General features: G+C 38.5%; 1 protein-coding gene across 1 annotated transcript in view; it reads right to left on the bottom strand.

Moving 5' to 3' along the window:
- The window catches only part of PKD (serine/threonine-protein kinase D3), a 310,331-nt gene that overhangs the window by 120,097 nt on the left and 166,088 nt on the right, over positions 1-24,146 (bottom strand). Inside the window, exons 6-7 of the mRNA XM_067138812.2 lie at positions 22,439-22,718; positions 16,339-16,493 (exon numbers count right to left, since the gene is read on the bottom strand). Of these exons, the coding sequence (XP_066994913.1) occupies positions 16,339-16,493; positions 22,439-22,718 (435 nt within the window). The remainder of the gene's footprint in view (positions 1-16,338; positions 16,494-22,438; positions 22,719-24,146) is intronic.

The raw sequence follows: 24,146 nt of genomic DNA, 5'->3' as shown, positions 1-24,146 counted from the left end.
TCGGAAGGGAGGGAAAAAGGAAATGAACAGTGTTTTGAGTAATTCAGGTGAACTCATAATAGATCCCAGGGAATCACTGGAGAGGTGGAGGGAATATTTTGAACATCTTCTCAATGTAAAAGGAAATCATCCTGGTGGTGTTGCGAACAGCCAAGCTCATGGGGAGGAGGAAAATGATGTTGGTGAAATTACGCTTGAGGAAGTGGAAAGGATGGTAAATGAACTCCATTGTCGTAAAGCAGCAGGAATAGGTGAAATTAGACCTGAAATGGTGAAGTATAGTGGGAAGGCAGGGATGAAATGGCTTCATAGAGTATTAAGATTAGCATGGAGTGTTGATAAGGTACCTTCAGATTGGACAAAAGCAGTAATTGCACCTATCTATAAGCAAGGGAACAGGAAGGGTTGCAACAACTATCGAGGTATCTCATTGATTAGTATACCAGGAAAAAGTATTCACTGGCATCTTGGAAGGGAGGGTGCGATCAGTGGTTGAGAGGAAGTTGGATGAAAACCAGTGTGGTTTCAGACCACAGAGAGGCTGTCAGAATCAGATTTTCAGTATGCGCCAGGTAATTGAAAAATGCTACAAGAGGAATAGGCAGTTGTGTTTATGTTTCGTTGATCTACAGAAAGCAAATGACAGGGTACCGAGGGAAAAGATGTTCGCTATACTGGGACTATGGAATTAGAGGTAGATTATTAAAATCAATTAAAGGCATTTATGTTGACAATTGGGCTTCAGTGAGAATTGATGGCAGAATGAGTTCTTGGTTCAGGGTACTTAAAGGGGTTAGACAAGGCTGAAATCTTTCACCTTTGCTGTTCGTAGTTTACATGGATCATCTGGTGAAAGGTATAAAATGGCAGGGAGGGATTCAGTTAGGTGGAAATGTAGTAAGCAGTCTGGCCTATGCTGACGACTTGGTCTTAATGGCAGATTGTGCCGAAAGCCTGCAGTCTAATATCTTGGAATTTGAAAAGAGGTGCAATGAGTATGGTATGAAAATGAGCCTCTCGAAGACTAAATTGATGTCAGTAGGTAAGAAATTCAACAGAATTGAATGTTAGATTGGTGATACAAAGCTAGAACAGGTTGATAATTTCAAGTATTTAGGTTGTGTGTTCTCCCAGGATGGTAATATAGTAAGTGATATTGAATCAAGGTGCCGTAAAGCTAATGCAGTGAGCTCGCAGTTGCGATCAACAGTATTCTATAAGAAGGAAGTCAGCTTCCAGACAAAACTATCTTTACATCGGTCTGTTTTCAGAGCAACTTTGCTTTACGGGAGTGAAAGCTGGGTGGACTCGGGATATCTTATTCATAAGTTAGAAGTAACAGACATGAAAGTAGCAAGAATGACTGCTGGTACAAACAGGTGGGAACAGTGGCAGGAGGGTACTCGGAATGAGGAGATAAAGGCTAATTTAGGAATGAACTTGATGGATGAAGCTGTACGCATAAAATGGCTTCGGTGGTGGGGTCATGTGAGGTGAATGGAGAAGGATAGGTTACCTAGGAAAATAATGGACTCTGTTATGGAGGGTAAGAGAAGTAGAGGTAGACCAAGGTGACGATGGTTAGACTCAGTTTCTAATGATTTAAAGATAAGAGGTATAGAACTAAATGAGGCCACAACACTAGTTGTAATTCAAGAATTGTGGCGACATTTAGTAAATTCACAGAGGCTTGCAGACTGAACGCTGAAAGGCATAACAGTCTATAATGATAATATATGTATGTCTGTCAGTGTCCAGGTCTCAGCTGCATATGTCAGTACTTGGCAGGAGTACATATTATACATCACCTCTTTACGCTTCAGGTTTTTCACACTCTGGTAGAATGCATTTTCTTGCTGAAACCTTTTACTGATCACCATGTCCAGCCTTGCATCCACTACTAGTTTGCTCCCTCAGTACTTGAAGCTCTCTAGAATTTCAATGCTTTGTCCCTGTATTTTTATAACTCCCTCCCCTTTCTCCTCTAGTCAACACCATTATCTTACTCTTTTCCGTGCTGATTTTTATTTCATAATCTATACTAATATATAAAGAGACTGTGAGTTTGTCTGTATGTGATGGGTAATTTCAGAAACTACTGGACCAATTTTGAAACTTCTTTCACCATTTGAAAGATTTTTATCATTCCAGGTAACATAGGCTATGTATCATACCAGATCACCAAATGGTTCCTGCATGAACCATGATTGAAGGTAAAAATGACAGCGATAATGAATCTGAAAGTTTGTATGTTGCCTGTCTGTGTGTTTTCATGGGGGGGAGAAAAAAAAACAACAACACTACACTGATGGAACCCAAATTTGACAAGTTTATAGCTGATACCTTTGGTGAATATATAGGCTACTTACTGTCACGCTATCTTTGGGCTATGTAGCACCTATGACTCGGCTATCTACTTCACTGGGATGCACAAGCCTCCCCACCACGGCAAGGTCACATTGTTTGCATGGGAGGTTTTAATTATTATCAAAATATAATTCATCTCCCATGTAGATACAAATCCTGCAGATACCCGCAACTAACACTATAAGTTCAATTTTCTCTGAGAAAAGTGTACCTGCGAGGAACTAGCACAATACCATGTGCTCATTCTGTTGAAGATGGAAAATGTAATGAGTTTGTGGCAGTGCAGGATCCATTCACTTCACACTGACAATTTAAGTCCCTCATGTTCCTTGAAATTTTGAATGAATTTTTCTTAAAATTCTGAAGTCCTATTAAATAATGGCCCATTCTAAGATATAATTAAAATGGATTTGAACTTGTTTAAATCCCATATTTTGTTATTCAACACATAGTATTCTGTGCCAATGCTTATTAGTCTGTGGTACTACGCCTGCTGTCCATCATTATGGTTGGTACTTTCAATGTTCCACACTCCTTGGTATTTTAAATTTTGAACATTTTAATTCAATTCAATATTGAAATTTGGATAGTTAAAAAGATTCAACAGAGATGCCAACCTTGAAAGGATGTTATCCATAGTCGCATGGACTGCTAAAGATAAGGAAAGGTTATGTTCATCCAAAATATGTGTGAAATAACAGTCAGCCCATAGAATGCTAGTATCATCGCTTTTTATAGTAAATAAAGGTGACAGTATTTTGCATTGGCCGTTCATGCATCCACCTTTCATTATTCTTCTTCTTTTTCAAATTTCACATAGCAACACCAGTCACTGCATCCTATTTGTTAAACTGAAAATCACACTTGCACGTTTCATAAAACATGTGATTCAGTGAAATTTTCAATGGACCTAGTCATGAAAACTGTTTCATACACTGTTTTCAGTAAAGAAGATTTGTTGTAGATCATTTTTGCCCATGGTCACTAGGCTCTTCATGTTTTGTGTTTAAATGATATTTTGTGTTTATTTAATCGTTGAACACTTTACCAAAATAGCTGCTTGCATTACAGATTGGTCCAGCTAGGAAGACGTCTGGTCACGCATGTACACTTTGGACGATCCAGTGTAGCACATCCCCTCCTAACAGAGCTCCTGCTACAAGGACAATTCAGTGCATAAGTTTAAACTCAGCTGACGCGCGCTGCTTTGTAATTTCTCGTTGTGTAGTAACTGTGGTTAGGGGTGGTGTACGTTAGGCCTATCTGTGACAGTATGGAAGACGTTAAAAGTAGCCTGCATCGTAAGCTGCTAAAGAGCCAGACTCGTTCAGCAATCTTGAACGTTATAGACTTTATGGAAAGGGAGGCAGTGGAAGAAAAGCTCGTGATAGATTGTAAGAAAGTGCAGGAAAGAGTAGCAGCAGCTTTTGGAGAGTGAAAAGTTCTGTGGCACGGATTAAGAGCGAAAAACAAAAAAGTGATAGAATTAGGAAAACTTATGGATAGTCTGTTTGAAACACCAAACAAAAAAAGAATGCGCACAAAAAATGTTACTGGACAACTCTGACGAAGGTGCCGTACATTGTATTGTTAACAGTTTTTATTTAGTTGAAAAATGTTTACCTACAGTTTCAAAAATTCGTGCAAAGTTAGAGAAAGACTTAAAAGTTCAAAGGATCCGGTACTAGTGTCAATTGAATCTTTCGATCATTAGGGTATCTTTGGAAAAAAAAACCTAACACTAACAAGGGCATCCTAATGGTAAAACATGACATAAAATTCAAAAGATTTGTTTATCTGAAAAAAATTGCCCAGTATCGGGCAGAGGATAGGCCTATAGTGTACACGGATGAAACCTATATACATATGGCCCATGTATCCAGCAAAGGCTGGTCTGATAATTCACTATCCGGTATATCAGCGCCCATGTCAAAAGGAAAAAGACTTAGAGTTGTACATGCTGGCGGGGAAATGGGCTTCATCGAGAACTGTCTGCTAATCTAGAAGTCTGGTAGCAAGAGTAGTGACTACCACGATGACATGAATAGTGACCATTTTTTTAAAGTGGGTGATAGATATGCTTATTCCTAATCTTCCCCTCGCAGTATTCTCGTGATTGACAACGCGTCATATCACAACAAGGAAGTAGATCGTAATCCAACCTCCAGTTCACGGAAAGTGACGATGATCTCCTGGCTAGTGAATAGGAACATTCCATGCCGTGAGACAATGTACAAATACGAGCTTTATGAAGTTATCAAATTTCACAAGCCGGCACACAAAACCTACGTCCTAGATGAACTCATGGAACAGTACGGACACTCGGTCCTTCAACTGCCCCCGTATCACCCTAAATTAAAGAGTATTGAAATAATGTGGGCAGAAGTGAAGAACTGGGTAGCTTCTCACATCACCTTCACTATTGATGATGTAGAGAAACTTGCTAGACAGAAATTTGCATGAATATCCGCTGAAGATTGGAAGCATACATGTGAACACATAAAGAAGGTGGAGAAAGATTTTATGAGGGATGAGAAAACCCTTGAAGACATTATAGAGTCCTTTGTGATCCAGCTGGGAGCCGATGACACATCATCCGGTGAGGACGACAGAAATGATGATGGAGGACTCAGTGGAATTGAAGAGCTATAGAGGACATTTAAAACAAGTATGTGCTCATTTTGTGAATATAGTGTCATTATATTATTTATTATTTCAAGTGTCATTTAAGTTATCTTTGTATACATACACTGTAATCTTTTACTCAGCATATGTAGACCCTTTACAGTGTTTCTTTTCATGAATTATATTTTGTTTCTGTACCTGAGAACCATTATATCGTTATATATGTCATATCATAAAGTCACATTTCTTATTTTACAAGAGAGCAACAAATTCTTGGCGTTAAGGAGCTAGGGACAAACGATTATATATAGTCTAACCCTGCTTTCTTGTCTTATAGCAAAAGTTGTTGTTGTTGTTATTATTATTATTATTATTATTATTATTATTATTATTATTATTATTATTATTTCATTTCACCCTCTTTGAGGTATGTCGAATCAATCCTTTCTCTGTGTGGTGTTCTTTTCTTAGTGCCCAGCATTTCTTCATTCTTTCTGATTTTTGTTTCCTCCAGTCTTCTGAGATAATAGATTTGGCTTTTAATGTAGATCTGTCTTGGAACCTTATATTTTCTTCTTTTGTACTTAATTTAGCTGTTCAACTGAGTAGTGAATTTTCTGTAAATTTTTTATTCTACCAGGTCTTTTTCAGTTTCTTTAAACCAGTTCGGTTTTGTTTTGCGGTTAAGGAAGAAGTCAAAGATTAGTTCGGGTAATCTATTAGAGTTCAATCTGAGAAGAAGATGACCGTAAAAAATTATCCTACTTTTTTTGCATAGTATCGGAGAGTCTTTCAATTTTCTTGTAGTGTGTTTCATTCTTGATGTATGTTATATTATTATTATCAAATTTTACATGATGTGGCTCCGGTTATGAAGCCTGCTGTTACAGCAAACCATATTCTACACTGTACATCTACAGCACCGTAAAGTTAATTTTACATCAAATTATAATTTAAAATAATGAATACGGAAATTGACACACGAAAACGATTTTGACAGCTACTATAATAAGAGGTTAAATTATGTTCTAACTCCTTAAATCTATCTATCATCTGTAAGACTTGTAAATAAATTAATTTTGGCTAGGTATGTCTGTAATTTACAGCTGAAAGGGAATTTCACTAACTAAAAATCTGCAGAGTGTTACATGTCAGTTATAACAAATATTTCAGGTAAACTGTACGTCGCCACAACACTGAGTGAGAAGGGGAAGTCAGCGTTCTCGCTCCCACGGCTGTGCTTTCTTACTCGCACACTTCCCCTCACTGGCTGTCTTCCTAGCTGGCCTGATCTCTACACAACATCACTTTACAACATATGCAGGCAACAGAAGTAAAAATCAGTGCAGGTAACTAATTACTAAATCAGAAGTATGAGAACAGAAACTGAGCACTTATGCTGGGAATTTGCATTCAGCAAAGAATGTTAACGCTTGCAGTCACAGATTGTAGACAAATGTCACTTTCCTCGAAACTATTTCTTTCATGTTCACAGGAGAAATGGAGATTTTATAAAGGAGATTTTAAAATTGTAAAATTTCCATTTTCCTGTAGTACTTGTGAAAGAAAAACATAGAAACTATGGAAAATCTGTAGTATAATGTAGTGTAATGGATACACCTTTTCCCACAAATTTTTAAATCAAAAATCTAAGGTGTGCTTTTATGGAAGGAAAGAAATCTGTAAGAAATAAATTAGACATATTAAAACATGTACTATTTCAAATGTGAAATAACCAACAGTTTCAATAGCAATATAGCAAACCAGTAGAGACTACAAACAATGTATTCCCGGGCTGAGTGGCTCAGACAGTTGAGGCGCTGGCCTTCTGACCCCAACTTGGCAGGTTTGATCCTGGCTCAGTCCGGTGGTATCTGAAGGTGCTCAAATATGTCAGCATCATGTCAGTAATTTACTGGCATGTAAAAGTACTCCTGCACGACTAAATTCCGGCACCTCGGCGACTTCAAAACCCGTAAAAATGTAGTTAGTGGGATGAAAAGCAAAAAACAATGCACTGATGGTCTTACTACAAACTAGTCTACAATCGATCAATCAACCGATAACTATACCCACAGTCAACTCAAGTCCTAAGTGGCTCCTTTGATGTTAGCCAGACCTGCTGGTCAGTGAAGAGATTTGCGCATGGGAAATAGTTTGTTTTTGAACTCAGGAGGTTTCTTCAATTTGGTTACATATTCTGGCAAACTGACTTGACCAATTAAAAATTTTCTCCGGTAAAAATGGGGAAAATGCTGCACAAGTTGTATGTTTATCAGGCTTGTTTCCACCTCGTCTTTCATACGCCAATGGCTGTAAATGGTGGTTGTTCTCCCTTTTTTTTTTTTTTTTTTTTTTTTTTTTTTTTTTTTTTGCTTTACGTCGCGCCGACACAGATAGGTCTTATGGCAACGGTGGGACAGGAAAGGCCTAGGAATGGGAAGGAAGCGGCCGTGGCCTTAATTAAGGTACAGCCCCAGCATTTGCCTGGTGTGAAAATGGGAAACCACGGAAAACCATCTTCAGGACTGCCAACAGTGGGGTTCGAACCTACTGTCTCCCGAATACTGGATACTGGCCGCACTTAAGCGACTGCTGCTATCGAGCTCGCTGTTGTTGTTCTCAGTGGTATTTGCAACAAAATATAAAATTACTTAATATGAGCATGATATTGTAGCGTGTACTTTGTAAGCTTTGCTCGAGTTCATACAATTGTTAGAAACTGATTAGTCCACATAATTTTATGATGTTGAAAATGGAATGAAGAGATTTGTTGGCAATACTGGTTGTAGCCCATTCAATATTCATAATTGCTGCTAGCTGTAAGCAACATGTAAGTGACGTTGCTGTAATACTTGAGTCACCTACAAAATATTTTAATGCCAAAAAAAAGGGGGAAAAACTGAGTAGGAAGTCAAAGCAAATTTTTATGAACATGTACAGCAGTATACATGATGACAGTCCGGAGTGAACGGTGGAAGAAGTGGTGAAAAAGACCATGCACCTGACCAGCGTTTCTGCATAGTGTTTACACAAATTGTGCAGAATTTAAACTCTATGGACAAACCAAGTCTTCAGTAAATTAATTTTAATTAAAACCTGTTTTATGTTCCACCGACACAGAGAAGTATTATGGCGGCTATGGGATAGGAAAGGGCTAGAAGTGGGAAGGAAGCGACCGTAATTAAGGTACAGGCATGGCATTTGCCTGGTGTGAAAATGAGGACTATACAATTCACCGGTGGTCCATAACCCGTTAGAGGAGAGATCCTCACTTGGACTATGTGCAAGTAGGGCAGCATCCTGCTTCATGAATTTACCAAGCTCAGAACACTTTAAGCAAAATCATCATGGTGGTGTTGCAAACAGCCAAGCTCATGGGGAGGAGAAAAATTATGTTGGTGAAATTATGCTTGAGGAAGTGGAAAGGATAGTAAATAAACTCCATTGTCATAAGGCAGCAGGAATAGATGAAATTAGACCTGAAATGGTGAAGTATAGTGAAAATCTTTTTGGTAACCTGTTATCTTGCATGTGTCGCATATGTCCATACCATCTCAGTCGCTGCACTGTTATTTTGTCCTGCAGTCTTACAACTTGAGCCTGCTTGCGCATTTCCTCATTACGGACTGTGTCCCTCCGTGTTTTACCGATCATGTGATGGACAAATTTCATTTCTGCTGCCTGGGTTCTACTAACATCTTTATTTCTCATGGTCCATGTTTCGCAACCATAGGTCAGGATTGGTACGTAATAGGTTTCATATATGACTCTCTTACATTTTGTTGGTATTTTCTTGTTCCATATTATGTCTTTAACAATTTTGTAAAAGTTACTACCTGCCTGAATTCTGTGGGAAATTTCTTTGTCTATAGAGCCAGTATCAGAGATAACACTTCCAAGATATTTGAACTGATGGTTCATCTGTAGTTGTTTCCCCTCAATGTGTCCATTGGTTGTCCGTATCTCATCATGACCATAACCTCACTTTTCTCTTGGCTGAAGATGAGTCCATATTCTTTAGCAGCTTCTGTCCAGAAGTTTATTTGTCCTTGAAGGTCTTCTTTAGAGTCTCTCCACAAGCATATATCGTCAGCGAACAAGATAACTTTCATTTTCTTACCTCCAATGTTTTGGTGAACTTTTCTCTGAATCTCGTTCATCACAGTGATTAAAAGAAGAGGAGACAAAACACCACCCTGTCTTAACCCAGATTTTATATCAAAGGTTTCAGTCATTCCTACAGGTGTATCCGGTGTATCACGTCATCCTGTATTCCAATTTTCTTCAGTGTTTCCCACACCTTCTCTCTGTTCACAGCATCAAATGCTTTCTTGATATCCAGAAAGGCTAACCACAAATCTCGGGTGTGTTCGTAGTATTTTTCCATTAACTGACGGACTGTAAAGATTAAATCAGTTGTTGATCTCCCCTTCCTGAATCCATACTGTTCTTCGAAGAGGTTCTCTTCAATAAGGGGTCTGATTTTACGCTCTATAATTCTCTAGATTCACAAATAAATATTTATTTATTTTCCACCTAGTCGATACGATTGCCTAAGGCAATTTAATGGTTACGTGGTACACGTTTTGTATATTATCAACATCTTCAGCCACATAACACTGTTTAGATGAAAAATAAATAAATTGACAAAGTAATGCTTTGGAGGAAGTGTCCTTAAAATTAACATAAGATTGACAACATTAAAACAAACAAAAATCTCAAGAGAAAAATAATTCTCTCACAAAGTTTACCAACTTGAGATGTTAAAGTGATGCCTCTATAGTTGGATCATTTCTTTCTATCTCCTTTCTTGAAAACGGGAATTATGATGCCTATTTTCCAATCGACTGGTATGTCCCCTTCTTTCCAGATCTTATGAAAGAGTCTGTAGATCCAATGTTTTCCAGAAATGCCCATAGCCTTGATAATTTCTCCATTAATTTCATCAGCACCAGCTGATTTTCCAGTTTTGATGTATTTCCAGGCATATTCTACACCACTCCATGTTAAGTCTAACCCGTTGTCAGAGGCAGGCTTGCAGGAGGTAGTACCAGTACTATCTTTTTGTGTAGGCTGCATGCAATTCACATTTAGCAATTCATCAAAATACAGTAAGTCCTCCAAGTCTCTTTGATCTTCTCATCTTCAGTGATCAGATTTTCATTATCATCTCTTAGGTATATGGAGTTTTCTTTATCTCTTTTTCTATTTTTCATCATCCCATATAACATTTTCTTATTACCATTAACATCCTCTTTCAATTCATCACTCCACTTGTTCAACCACTTCTCTCGTGATACTGTAACAACTTTGTTTGCTTGTTTTTTAGCAACGCTGTATAGCTCCATATTACGATCAGTCAGGTTCTTGAAATATTTTCTGAATATTTTCTTGTCCTATAGTGCATTGAAATTGCCAAGGAATAGGTGGACCCTGAAAGAACTTTAATTTACTGTAATCCCACTTCAATACAGAACACAATGAAATTCATAACTATAAGCAAAGGAGCTCATCCACCCTTAGCCGCTGGCCCCCTTGGGGAGCCGAGTTTGTTACTGCCGCCTGACATTTGGCATAAAGACACTGTCTGTAGGGTTTATTCTATTACCATAGCAGACTGAACCGACCGGACAATATAATATTTATTTATTTACACTGTTTACGCCCACATTAGAGCACCAAAATCAAACCTTATACAACAAAGTCTTCAAAAAATAAGTTCAGCTATTACTTGACAGCTTTTTCCTTTCCCAAAACTTCTTCATTCAAGATGAAGATTCTTCTGCAGACATACCAAACTGCTTACGCTGCAATATTTTTAGTGATAGTCTTGTGTACTTATTTAAAATCAGTCTGTCTTTTTTTCAATTTGATCTTGAGTAATTTTCAACTAATCTAAATCCATTTGTATTTCTTTGAACAATGTGTTTTTTGTTTTACTATTCCAAAAGAAATCAAAAAGTTGTTTCAGGAGTCTAGTATTTGGTCAGTGGTATATGCGCCCAAAGAATGCAATCATCTGCTTTCTCATCGTGTCAATGATCGATTCACTTTCCTTGCAAAGTACTGAATTTTGACAAAAGTCTCCACTAGCCATCAATCTGGTCTTTTTTATTAATAATTGTCCAAAGAATTCTTCTATCAACTTTCTGGAGTTTGTCTGTTGTTGAATGGGTATTCAGTTTAAATAATGTTTCACCTGCATATGTTGCTTCTGGCTTAACGATGGAATAATAATGTTGAAATTTAGCATTAATCAAAACAGACTGTTTCTTGTAACTCAGCCAGGTAATTTGTTGTGCCCGTCTCTATTTTTGAGTTCTACTATCTATGGATGCTTTTTCGTTAGCATTCCAAGTTATAATCACACCAAGATATTCAAATATGTCTACGACCTTTATTTTCTGAGTATTATTTAACATAATATGTGAAGGGTCAACTTGATAAGATAGCATCATTTCTGTTTCCTCAAAAGAAATTTTCAACCCAACCTTCGCTGCTAATCGTTCCAATTCCTCTACTTGAAATTTAGCTTCTTCAATACTATTTACTAATAATGCTAGATTATCAGCAAATATATATTATATACAGTGAAATCTTGTTTGTGCGTTCCTCATTAACACATTTTCCCGCTTAACATGTCGTAAATTCAAAGTCCTAATTCTCATCGTATTAAATCTATATAAAAATACCTTGTTTATCGTGTCACAAATTTTCGCTATTACCGCTTAGTACGATCACATTTTTTTCTAGCCCTGAAAATGTTCAATGTCATCTTTTGTGAAACAAACGTGATTTTCTAGTTGGGTAAAATCAGTCACCACAGTTGCGTGATTACGAAAAAAGGCCTTAAATTCCTGAACTTCACAGGAAAAGTTGCATGTTCGGGAAGCAAGCTGTTAGCCTCAGGAATGCTCAATTTTGCTTGCCGGTTAACAACAAGATTGCTGAATAACACAGTGAGTCTATTTATGCTTGGATTTCACATTCCATTCAGAAGTTAGAAATTTTTCTTGTGTTGAGTGGTACAGTGAAGTGTAGTGAATATTTAGTCGTATGATACGGTAGTCTGTATCTGGATTAGGATCATATATACCTATTGCATCAGAATACAGCAAAGGCCTATGACTCTATCGACTGATTCAGTCTTCTTGATATCTTCGAGGAGGTGGGCACGGAGTTTCCTCATCAAACAAACTCTGACTACACCCATTCACAAATGAAATTCATAGGGGACATCTCTAGATCCTTTCAGATTAAGACTGGTGTTCATCATGGCGATGAACTTTCACCCATTCTTTTCAACCGTGCTATTAGTGAACAAACAGACTACCTAATAATGGTATTAGACTGGGCACTTTTGCAAATGACATAGTACTAATGGCAGATGACCTCAACATCGCCCACCACCAGATTAAAACATTACAGGAAGCAGCTGAAGCTGTGGGCCCCTGGATATCATTAGAAAAAACTGAAGTTATGATGTCTGACTGTCATTATACCAAATACAAAGAAAACCAAAACGTAGCATTCATTTTAAGTATCTTCGAAAGATCCTTTCCTCTAATGCATCAGTAAAAGAAGCTCTGAAATATTGGACTAAGTGCATGGAAACAGCTTTTAGCCTCTGCAAACCCACTTATCTCTCCACACCAATCTCATGGCAGGCTAAATACTACCACTACACCACAGTGGTATGTCCGGAAGCCTTATATGCTGCGGAAAGCTTGGCCCTCATTAATGATGACGAGGTAGAGAGGATCGAGGATCCCAGGCCCGCAACAAAATTCTGAGGTCAAATGCAGAGCTGTACTATTAATTTGAAAGCTCTCATTTGTCAATGAGGAAGTGCCGTCTTATGTTTTACAGTCATCTGCCTCAAATCCCTAACACCAGAATATCTCAAAGAATTCTTGGTCTTCTCATGACTTGGAAATGTACCACTCCATGGGGAACTGCATTGAAGGAGTATCAGGCCAGTGTCTCTGAGATACTGGTTCAAGAAAGATAAGTTTAGGGCCTGAGTACATGGGTTTAAAGGATCTTCCGGAAAGAGTGACAAGACAACCTGCTGCAAAGTGGTCCAAAGAGCGAAGAACTCCATGGTCCTAGAATCCAAAATGATATGTAAAAAAGTAACTATTATAAAATTAAGTTTCAATACTATTCTGAATAAAATAAACATGATACTGAGCTAGGTGTGAAAGTAAATAAACAATATTAGACATGCAGATGACAACGTAATTATATACGACACCATGGAAGCTTTTCAATGACTGTTCAATAGAATTCATCTTAGTGGATTAAGGGCCTAAACATCAATACCACAAAAACTAAGTTCACGGTATTTAGCAGAAGTAACCACAAAAGTGTCTCCACTTCATTAAACAATCAAAACATTGAACGAGTAAGTCAGTTCATATACCTTGGGAGCACCATAAAAGACAATCTGGACCCTAAAAGAGAGATCAGATGCCGTATTGAGATTTCCAAATCATCTTTCCAAAATATGAGATCATACTTTTGCAATGATAATCTAAACCCCAAACTCAGGTAAAAGAAGTTGAGATGTTACATCTGGTCAACACTGCTTTATGGAGTAGAGACCTGAACTGTCAAAGCTACCTCCATGAACGGATTAGAGGCCTTTGAAATGTGGTTACATAGCAGAATGCTCAGAATAGACTGGACAAATTTTGTAACCAACAATGGACTGTTAAGGAGAGCTAAGGCTGAACGTGAGCTGGCAAACATCATCAAAGCCAGGAAAAGAGCTTATTTAGGCCATGTTCTACGAGGTAGAAAGTATGAGCTTCTACACCTCATATTACAAAGAAAGACAGAAGACAAGCGAGGAGCTGGTAGATCACCAATATCATGGCTCCAAAACATCAAAGACTGGACATGCAACAACAACACCAAACAACTCTTCAAATTAGCTAAAGAAAGGGGTGCTTTCACCAGCGTGATTGCCAACGTCTGGGGGACCAGATGTGGCACTAGAAGAAGAAGAATATTTTTTAAGAAGAGTGTTGTTCATCCAATGATCCTAGTTGAAGAAGAGGTTGGTAATGTACAGACTGTTGACATAATGCTGACAGATAGACAATGAAGATATACCAGCACCAAATTCTGTACTGATAGAAGCCTAAGGAGCCAGGAGGACTTTCCAGTGCTTGGGCAACGAGGATGAAAGCACAGAAAACTTGAAACTGAAACTTCTATGAATTTGACATCTAAAGGTAAAGACAACACAGATGTTTGCTCCACAACGAGAAATGTAAATATCATGATGGCCCTTATAAAGGTTCTAAGAGGAAGGTACAAGCATTGCTTGTCTGCAAAACCTGTCAGTTGGTCACAAAATCACACACCAAGCAAAAACATAACACACTTTGTTCAGCCCCTACTGGAAATGTAAAGGAAGCATGGACTCCCCAGGACTTTCTCCTTTCCTTTCTCTCCCCCACAGATGGTATTATAAATAAAACCAAACCAAACCCCATGGCACTACAGCCCTTGAAGGGCGTTGGCATACCAAGCGACCGCTGCTCAGCCCGAAGGCCTGCAGATTATGCGGTGTTGTGTAGTCAGCATTACAAATCCTCTCGGCCGTTATTCTTGGCTTTCTAGACCGGGGCCACTATCTCACCGTCAGATAGCTCCTCAATTCTAATCACGTACGCTGAGTGGACCACGAACCAGCCCTCAGGTCCAGGTAAAAATTCCTGACCTGGGCAGGAATCGAACCCGGGGCCTCAGGGTAAGAGGCAGGCACGCTACCCCTACACCACGGGAATACTGTACTATAATAGTCCATACAAATTAAGAAAAGATAGAAAGAGATCAAGGTACGAGACAGAGTCTCTCTCTCTCTCTCTCTCTCTCTCTCTCTCTCTCTCTCTCTCTCTCTCTCTCTCTCTCTCTCTCTCTCTCTCTCAAGGAAGAAGTACAGGCACTCTTTGGAATCTTTGTACTAACTGCAGAAAAGCAGAAATGTTCTGTGCATTTGTGTGCTATTGTGTGCTACAAGGTACAAAGCCACAAGGAGTTCTGAGGTGTCTGAATTTCTAGTGTTGTGCTTGCAGCTCGATAAGAAGGAAACGTGTCAGGCAAGGATGGAAATTAATTATTTTACATCAATACATGAAAACTGGGAATAGTTCGTTCAAAATTGCATAACATGCTATAAAGCAGGCTCATTTGTAACAGATGCTCTTTCCATATGTATATCCTGTGTAAGCCCAATAAATACGGCATTAAAATAATAATGGCCTTTGACACAAAGAACAAGTATAGAATTTACCTATAAATATACAAAGACAGACAAAATGCCGCTCAGGGAATTCTATGTCAAGGAACTGATCAAGACTTTAAAGAGGATCAAATAGAAATGTCACAATAGCCAACTAGTTTACCTCAGCAAAGCTTGCAGATGACCTTTTCAAAGGCAAACTAACATTAATTGGTACTATTCACACCAATAAACCTGATATACCACCAAAACTACAGTTGACAAAAAACGTCAATGTTGGCACATTAATGTTTTGCTTTGATGAGGAACAAAGCTTGGATTCAATCAAAGCAAAGCCAAACAACATAGTTGGTTTATTGACCACTGCTCACGACCAATCAACAATCAGTGATAAATAATAACACATGTCTTACAACGCAACTGAATATGGAGTGGATGCTGCTCATGACCGAATGTGTAATTGCTACTGCTGTAGCTGGAAAACCACCATCTATTGTGCGCATTTTATGGAATGCTGAATAGAACACGAGTGAATCCATTGCCACAATAATGAGTACCAAGAAACCTGCACATTGCCAAAAAAAACTTCCTCATACATCTAAATGAAGAACTCACCAAGCCATGGATGGCAAAAAGACTGGAAACACCACACTTGCACACACAACTACAAGTAATGATATAGAGTGTCCTTGGTGATGGTTCATCAACACAAAGTAAAGGATTGATTAGTACTGACAAGAGAATTGTTTGTTACATCTGTCCTGCTCAGAAAAGACAAATGACGATGACATGCTGCAACAAATTTCAAGCGTATATTGCAATGACTGAGCAAATCTTTGCACTAACTGCTGTAAATGAGATATCAGGGATTGAAAAACTAGGAGTAATCAGTCTGTAAAAGAACTTGCATTTTAATACACATTTCTTACATTTCATTTTGTGCACAATTACACTTTATTCACAATGGAAATAAACAGCTGTAAGTTTTCTGAGAGTTTGAGTTCATGTACTACCAAGATAGGTTTTGTAGTCTAGGGTTAATAGCATTCGTATTCATAAATATTACAAACTGAACCATTCTCACTTACAACATAACCACCATTTGCAACAGGTGGTCCAGCAGATGACGTTTTCCTAGCACCAGTAGGGGATCCATTCTCTATATCACTGTCATCTTCCAAGTTCTCACGATTGCCATCACGGTCTGGTTCACTACCACCTTCACTGTCTGTGTAGTCCCCCGCTACAACCAACACAAATTTTAAGAAAGCAATAAGACACTCAAAATGCTTGGCATGACAAAGTTAGCATTATACAAAAATATGAAATTTGTGAAAGCAATTAAAATTATGATTAATCTACCTAGCCTATCCATAAACATTGTCACATATTTTAGCTTGGACATAGGACTGGTTTTCCAGGTAGCAAGCAACACTCGTGCTGAAGGTTAGTCCTGACCAGTGTGTGTTAAACAGTAAATCTTGTGGATCTTATTTGCATAAGGATGGGGTGGAGTGAATATGAAAACAGGGTATCTGTAATTGCCTTGCACAACGTCAGAAAGTCAGCAACTGAGATTTCCCACGTCCCAAAACAGCTAAAAATCAGCAAGAGGTTCATATACCAGATTTACTGAGACAGGCAGTGTAAAAGATTGCACGATGGTTGGTGTGAGAACAGCAGCTGTTAAGCAGTGGTGGCCCATATCTGGCAAAATCCCAGATGGTTGCTGGAGATAATGGCAAGGGAGTTCAACATTTCACCATGATCAATATCCAGTGTACATTCTGAAGCCCTTAGGGTTATAAATTATCGGCGGAACACCGGACATTTCTAAACACCACAGATGAAGCAGTAGAGGAAACTGAAATCATGGCAGCTCCTGCAGCGGTACACCAACAATGGGAATCAGAGATTTCTCTTCACAGACAAGAAAGTCTTCACCATTAAGAAGGTTTAACCACCAGAACGATAGGGTAAATGCATCAACTTCTTGGGAAGCTTGTAAGAGAGAGTTTCCAAGGTCCAAATAAGTCACCACCCCTACTCAAACATCGTCTGGTGGGGACTGAGCTATGGGGGCCCCACAGGCTTCATTTAAAAGGCACAAAAATGGGTGCCAGAATGTAAGTGGAAGCTGACCTGTACCCTTTCATGAAGGTCTTGAGTTCAGCAATGTCCTTTCAGCAAGATTCTGCGCCAGCTCATAAGGCAAGTATGACTCAACAGTAGTTGCAGGCCAATGTACCAGACTTCATCCCCACTGCTGAGTGGCCTTCTGGTAGCCCCAATCTTAACCACATGGACTTCAAACTGTAGTCAGTGCTAGAGGGGATGGTCTGCAAGAAAAGTTCTGTGGTAGATGACAGACCAAAGAGACTCCAAGGCTGTGTGCATGCTGACAGTGGACATTTTGAAGACTTATTCGTTCAAACTGTATTGTGTCAATAACACAGTAAAAGGAAATAGAAAAATCTCAAACCATATTTCACTTGCTTACAATATAGTTTGTGACAGTATTTATGGCTAGAGTAGTTATACAACAAAATTGACAAATACATACAACATTGACTTTACCTCCCCAAGCAGTCGAGTATCCATTCTCTCCTTTAAGTGCTCTAACAAGGGCTATATTTTAGTCAATTGCACGCCCTGATCAACCAGGACAACGGAAGGAACCCGGAAAAAGAATGGACAAATCATAGGAAGATCTGAAGGATATTCTGTCTAAAATTCCTGAGAGACATACTTATAAGCTATAAATTTCATTTTTGTTTCATAATGAAGTGCAATTATAAGAATAAATTGACCAGAGGGTCCACATTTTCAATACAATATATCAAGTAAATGATATTACATAAGTCTTGGGACTAGTTTCAGCCACTTAGTGGCCATCTTCAGCCAAATAAAAATTAAACAAATGATGTGATAACTGAAACATATGTATACCAGACAAAGATAATGTAGGAATAATTATAACATTAAAATATATATAATAACAAAAATTACGGAAAAAAAGATGATCATAACCTCAATTTGTCAATTTATTCTTATAATATGAGAGACATACCATCACACTGTTAGGTGAATTCAATGCCCAGTTGGGAAGAGAGAAAATTCAGAAATATAGTGGGAAATTATCCATCACACAGGCAAAACTAACCGCAACGGAGAACAATTCGTGCAACTGTGTAAGACTTTCGACTTGGTCATGAAGTCCATGAAGAAATACAAAACATAAAATTACTTTCAGACGCCAACCCAGATTCAGATCATTACCTCTCAAAGAGACACCTGCCCAGAAACACCAAATGGCATAAAGCCTCCAGGACAATCACTTTCGACTGAGAATGAATTAAGAAGAACCAGGAAGTAAGTCAGGGGTTGAACAATGTGGATATGAACAACTGGGACCAACTGAAGGAGGCCATAGTCAAGATGACCAGTGAAAATGCTCCCCTCACAAGAAGTGGGAAGCACATGTGGTGGACCGAAGACTGTAACTACACAGTAGCCCAAAGATAAACAGTATGCTGAGATGGAACTCCTACAAGACCGAGGAGCACTGGGAGATTTTCTTGTAACAGAAGAAGCTAACACCCATGATAATGCAAGGAACTAAATGAACATCACACAACCAACCCAGATCAAAGAGAGCTTCACTAAAAATAACTCTCGAGACTTCCACAAAAGTTTCAAACAGAATATTAGTAAATGCACTCTATTGAGCCTCCACCTCAGATACTCACGGAGCAGGCTGCTTTATAACAACAAGGACAACTGCCCCTTTAAGCAAAGTACTTTAAAAATCTACTCAATTATGGTCCACCTAGTCAAGACTTTGACTCTCAGCAAATGACACCAAACCCAGATTCGCTACCTCCTGAAGAAGAAGAAGAAGAAGAAGAAGAAGAAGAAGAAGAAGAAGAAGAAGAAGAAGAAGAAGAAGAAGGTGAAATCCAGCTACTCAAGAAACACAAGGCAGGTGGAGAGGACTCCATTGTGGTCGAACTCTAGAAGTGTACTGGTACCAACGCAGTGGATAAGCTCACTGAGGTCATTCAAAACATCTGGGAAACAGAGAACTTGCCATCTAACTGGACCTCAGCTTTTTTTTTTGCAAGTTGGTTTACTTCGCACCGACACAGATAGGTCTTATGGTGACGATGGGACAGGAAAGGGCTAGGAGTGGGAAGGTGGGAACCATGGAAAACCATCTTCAGGGCTGCCGACAGTGGGGTTCGAACCCACTATCTCCCGAATACTAGATACTGGCCGCACTTAAGCGACTGCAGCTATCGAGCTCGGTTAAAGCCTTACTAACACTTACTAACAAGGGCAGAGAATCAATTGGACAAACAACTGTTCGAATAACCAGGGTGGTTACATGTTACAAATTTATGTATTGAATAGGTGGAATTTATAATCTAGTATTATTCTTGACTTTAACCAGGGAGGTTCCAGGAAAAGTCGATCCCCAAAACAATACTAGCTTACTCCAAGATTAGAAGCTGCAAAATGATAGTCACCATTGTTGATTTTAGGAAGGCCTAAGACTCTGTGGAGGAAAACAAACTGTCAGTAAAATTCTCAGGGAACTAGGACTAGACAACAAAACCTGAATACTCATTCTACAAACCCTGACTGACAAACATTCCATGGTTAAATTCAAAGGTGAGATCTCACAAACCTTCAAAATCAAAACAGGAATCAGACAAGATAACAGACTTTCCACATTCCTCTTTAACTGTTTCCCTGAAAAAGTTGTCAGAGAATGGCAAGGAACTGGTTAGTTTGACTTGAATCACTGATATTTCCAGAAATTGACGATCAGGAATAATGGGCAAAGGAGTAATGGAGCAACATCCCCTTCACCGATTATTCGAGGTTCTGTCTTAGACCTTCAAGTGGAAGGGAAAAAGGTATGGAGAAGACCTGGAGAGTATTATGCCGCCTAAACCCTCTCATCAAGAACAGCCTATGAAGGAGGTTCCGTCATGGTCCGACTGACATGGTGTGAGGAGTCATTTGTTCTCATGGCCAGACTGAGCTGGTGTTAACTAAAAATGGAGCACTGAATGAACATCGTCAGGACATCGAGGAGGTTATTCTCAAACAAGCCATACCTTTTGCCTCTTACTTTGAAGAAAATTTTGTTTTCATGCATGATAATGCATGCCCTCTTGCTGGTCGATAGGTGGCTAAGTTCCTGCGGGATACCGGAATCGTCATTCTCGACTGACTAGCTTGTAGCCATGACCTCAACTCCATCCAGCATGTACTGGAAAAGCTTAGACGTGCTGCTCATCGACAAGTTTTTCAAACGCCGCCTCAGCTTAGAGCAGTACTTAGTGCTGAATGGAACAGTCACACAAAATCACGCTGACACCTTAACTGCCAACACGCTGGATAGGACGAAAGTTGTTATTGATGAACAAGGTCATAAGACCTATCAAGTGTCCTGAGTCCTGTTCACAAGGTTCTGTGGCCAGCAGTTCCATCCAAGTGGCTTGTAGGAGGGCCATTCAGACGAAGAAATGGACAGTGACAATGAATCAATGTGCACGACTCCCATTCACTTCATTTCTGACAAGGCTTTTATTCTCAAAATGGTGTTTTATGCTTATGTAAGGTTGTAATAAGGAGTGCTAAAAAGTTCATGAAGTGTTAGCAGAGGTGCCAATCACTGAAGTGGGTTATCAGAAATCCTACTATTAATCTGGACCCCCACCCTCAAAAACTTTTTGAACGAAATTCAAAGGAGTCTAGGGTGTCTTTCATTTCCTCGTCCTTCATGGCTCTTGTCTTTCTTTTGCTGATACCTTCATTCTTTGAATAATGACACCCCCTTTGGCCTTCCTGAGAGCAATCTATTCAAAAGTATATCGAATGACACAATAAAATTTGCACATTACCTAATAGTTCTGAAATCAAAAATTCTTTGTAGCTTATTTCACACTCAGCAGCTGCCTTTGAGTGTAGGTTTTCTTGAAGCATACTCCCCCTGTGATGACATTTTCATCTACTGAACCATATTAAGATCAAGAAATTTCCACAAGGAAACTTTCTTCAAATATACATCCACCTATTCAGTAGTGTGTTCAACCGTGACATTTCATTTTAAAATTAGTACATGCTTCAGTCCTTAACAGTATTAGGTTTCAAGGCCTAAGGAATCTTTCATTTCCATGCCCATGTCATTCTGTCTTCACTATTACCCAAGAACCAGTGATGTTACACAGAAGCACTGTACAATCAACTGCAGTGGCTAGCGATGTATAACAAAGACACAGGCGTTTAAGGTCAAGTTTTATGCGTGCGCAGATGTGAAGGGAAGCAGCAAGTTTACTGTGGTAGCCACCAATGACGTTCATTACTGTTACACTGTGAATGCAAAACAACCCGTGATTTTTCACATAAAATTCTGAGAAAAAACATTTTCTTGAATTCAAAGAAATATGGTACGCTGAATTTGCTCCTATGATTTTCCACTTACTCCTCTTACTTCCTCATCTTTGTGGTCAGTGTTCAGCACACAGATCTAAAATACCCATATCACTGAGACCTTTTGTTTAGTAAATCAACTTACAAGAATTAGGTTTCTCTGCACTGATGTCCACGCAGATGGCATGCCAATAAGACATCAGAAAACATTTTTTACTAAACAATGCATATGAATTGCTTCATCATAAAATAAAGAACCATTTCAATAATGTTTCACATTCATCTTCCCCAAATGTTGTGTTAAGTCCCAAGAGAATAAACCTGCACTCACTAGAACAGACAATCCAATAAAGGGTGTATTAGTAGCCGACTACAATACAATTTTGAAATGCTTCTTTTCTTCACATCACAAAGGCAATCAGCATTTCTTACAATGACCTCTAATTCAGAGAAATGAATAATTAAAAATTGCAGACCAGAAATATAACTTGGTGCATAGTCAAAACAATGTTTCCAAAAGTTTTCAGGTCATACACAAAAAGTAAAATTTGTTTAATGTTCTACAAAGAAAGTCAACAAAAAGTCAAATTTGTTTAATGTTCTACAATGAAAGTCAATCACTATTCAAAATTTGCCAAATACAATAAAAATGTCTTGATTTACACAAGGCTCTTATAAACTGCCCATTCACATATTTAAAAAGAGAAATTAAATCACAGTGTTTAAAATAACAACGATACTCACGTCCAGCATCCTTTGGACTTTCACCCGTACAATCTTTTGGAATCTTCTCTATGCACTTTTTGTGGGCATTGTAGTGACAGTCTTTACACTGAAGGCCTTGTTTGAATAGTCCTTTGAGCAATTTGCGGCAGAAATGACACACAGTAGGGCGAGTATATGAATGCAGAACAAAAGTATGAGGAATTTTAATCCGTGCAGCCATTTCTTTCTCGATCCATTGTGGCCGACCACCTAGTGATGGCGATCTGCTTTGTTTTGGCACCACAATAGTCGGCAGCACCTGTAACTGAAAAGATTTCTGCAATTACTTTAACAGAACAAAATTCGTACCATGAAAGATAGCTAACTAGTATACAATATATTGATATTATTATTTATTATCTACAAGTTGCTTCAATCAACCCAGTTAAAATAACTTACATTCCCCCCGGAGTAAGATGTGGTTTTGTAACTGAAGACTTTCTCAGGCTTACTAAAGAACAATTGGACCATAAAATGCAGTAGTAGAGCAGTAAATGGGATATGTTCTCTTTCATTGTCATGCATTTGGCAGTTCTTTATCTAGTAAGCTTACCAATGTAATTGTTTAAGTTTCTGAATTTACTATTATGAACAGAATTGAGAGCTGCATCCCACGAAACATACAATGATAATGTTAAAAAATAATAGGAGATTAAAATGTTAATACTGCACAATGTAATTTTACTCCAAATGTAAAAGCTTCATTTCATGGAATTTGTTGTAGTATAAATCCCATATTATATTTATTAATTTTCTCTTCCAAATTTAGTAAAACAAACATAAATATGAGACACACAGAGTGAGTGAGAAAATGCATGAGTGAGATGAATTTATTATACATTCAACCATACAAAAATTGGCAGTTGCAGAAGATTACTTTCATTCAAAATCCTCTTGTTTGAAAGGATGATATCCTGCAGGTAGTAGAATTCCAAGTATCATCTCTTCAGCCACTGGCTATCCACAGTTTATGAATATACACAGGCAGAAAAAAATATTCAAACACCATGAAATAAGGAATGTAGAATACAGAAATGTTGGCAATATATTTGTTGAGGTAACATTTAATTGATTAAATGTAGCAAAGGCTTTTCAGTCTGTCAAACACACAGCAAATACAATGTAAATTAAAACACTAAAAGCATATCTGTAAAACACACACTAACATACAAAGAATGACATGTTTCGTTCTACAAGAACATCCTCAGATTCTATCAAATCACTTAAAATAAGCTTATATATGTACAGTATTGTTTACGTAGCGTAAACTTGTCAGTGATAGGTCAAACAAAACGTAATTTCCATACAAGATACAAAGAACACAAAAACGCGATCAGATATAATCGGCATTCAGCCTTTTAACTAAGTCAACACTGGAAAACATGGCTTCATTTTTAACAAAATAATTGATTAAAGGTACAGAGAAAAACCATCGCAAATGTGCCATGCTGGTCCATGAATAACTGGTGTAATCAACTGACTGTTGAATGCAGGCATGCAAACGTGCATGCACTGTGTCGTTCAGGTGTCGGATGTCAGCTTGTGGGATGGAGTTTCATGCCTGTTGCAATTGGTCAGTCAAAGCCAGTTGTGGATGACTCTGGAGTTGTCATCCAATGATGTCCCATACATGCTCGATTGGGGACAAATCGAGGAATCAAGCAAGCCAAGGCAACATGTCGACACA

The sequence above is a fragment of the Anabrus simplex genome, chromosome 1 (genome assembly GCF_040414725.1).
Source record: "Anabrus simplex isolate iqAnaSimp1 chromosome 1, ASM4041472v1, whole genome shotgun sequence".
Lineage (NCBI taxonomy): Eukaryota > Metazoa > Arthropoda > Insecta > Orthoptera > Tettigoniidae > Anabrus > Anabrus simplex.
This window is presented reverse-complemented; position numbering and strand designations above follow the sequence as displayed.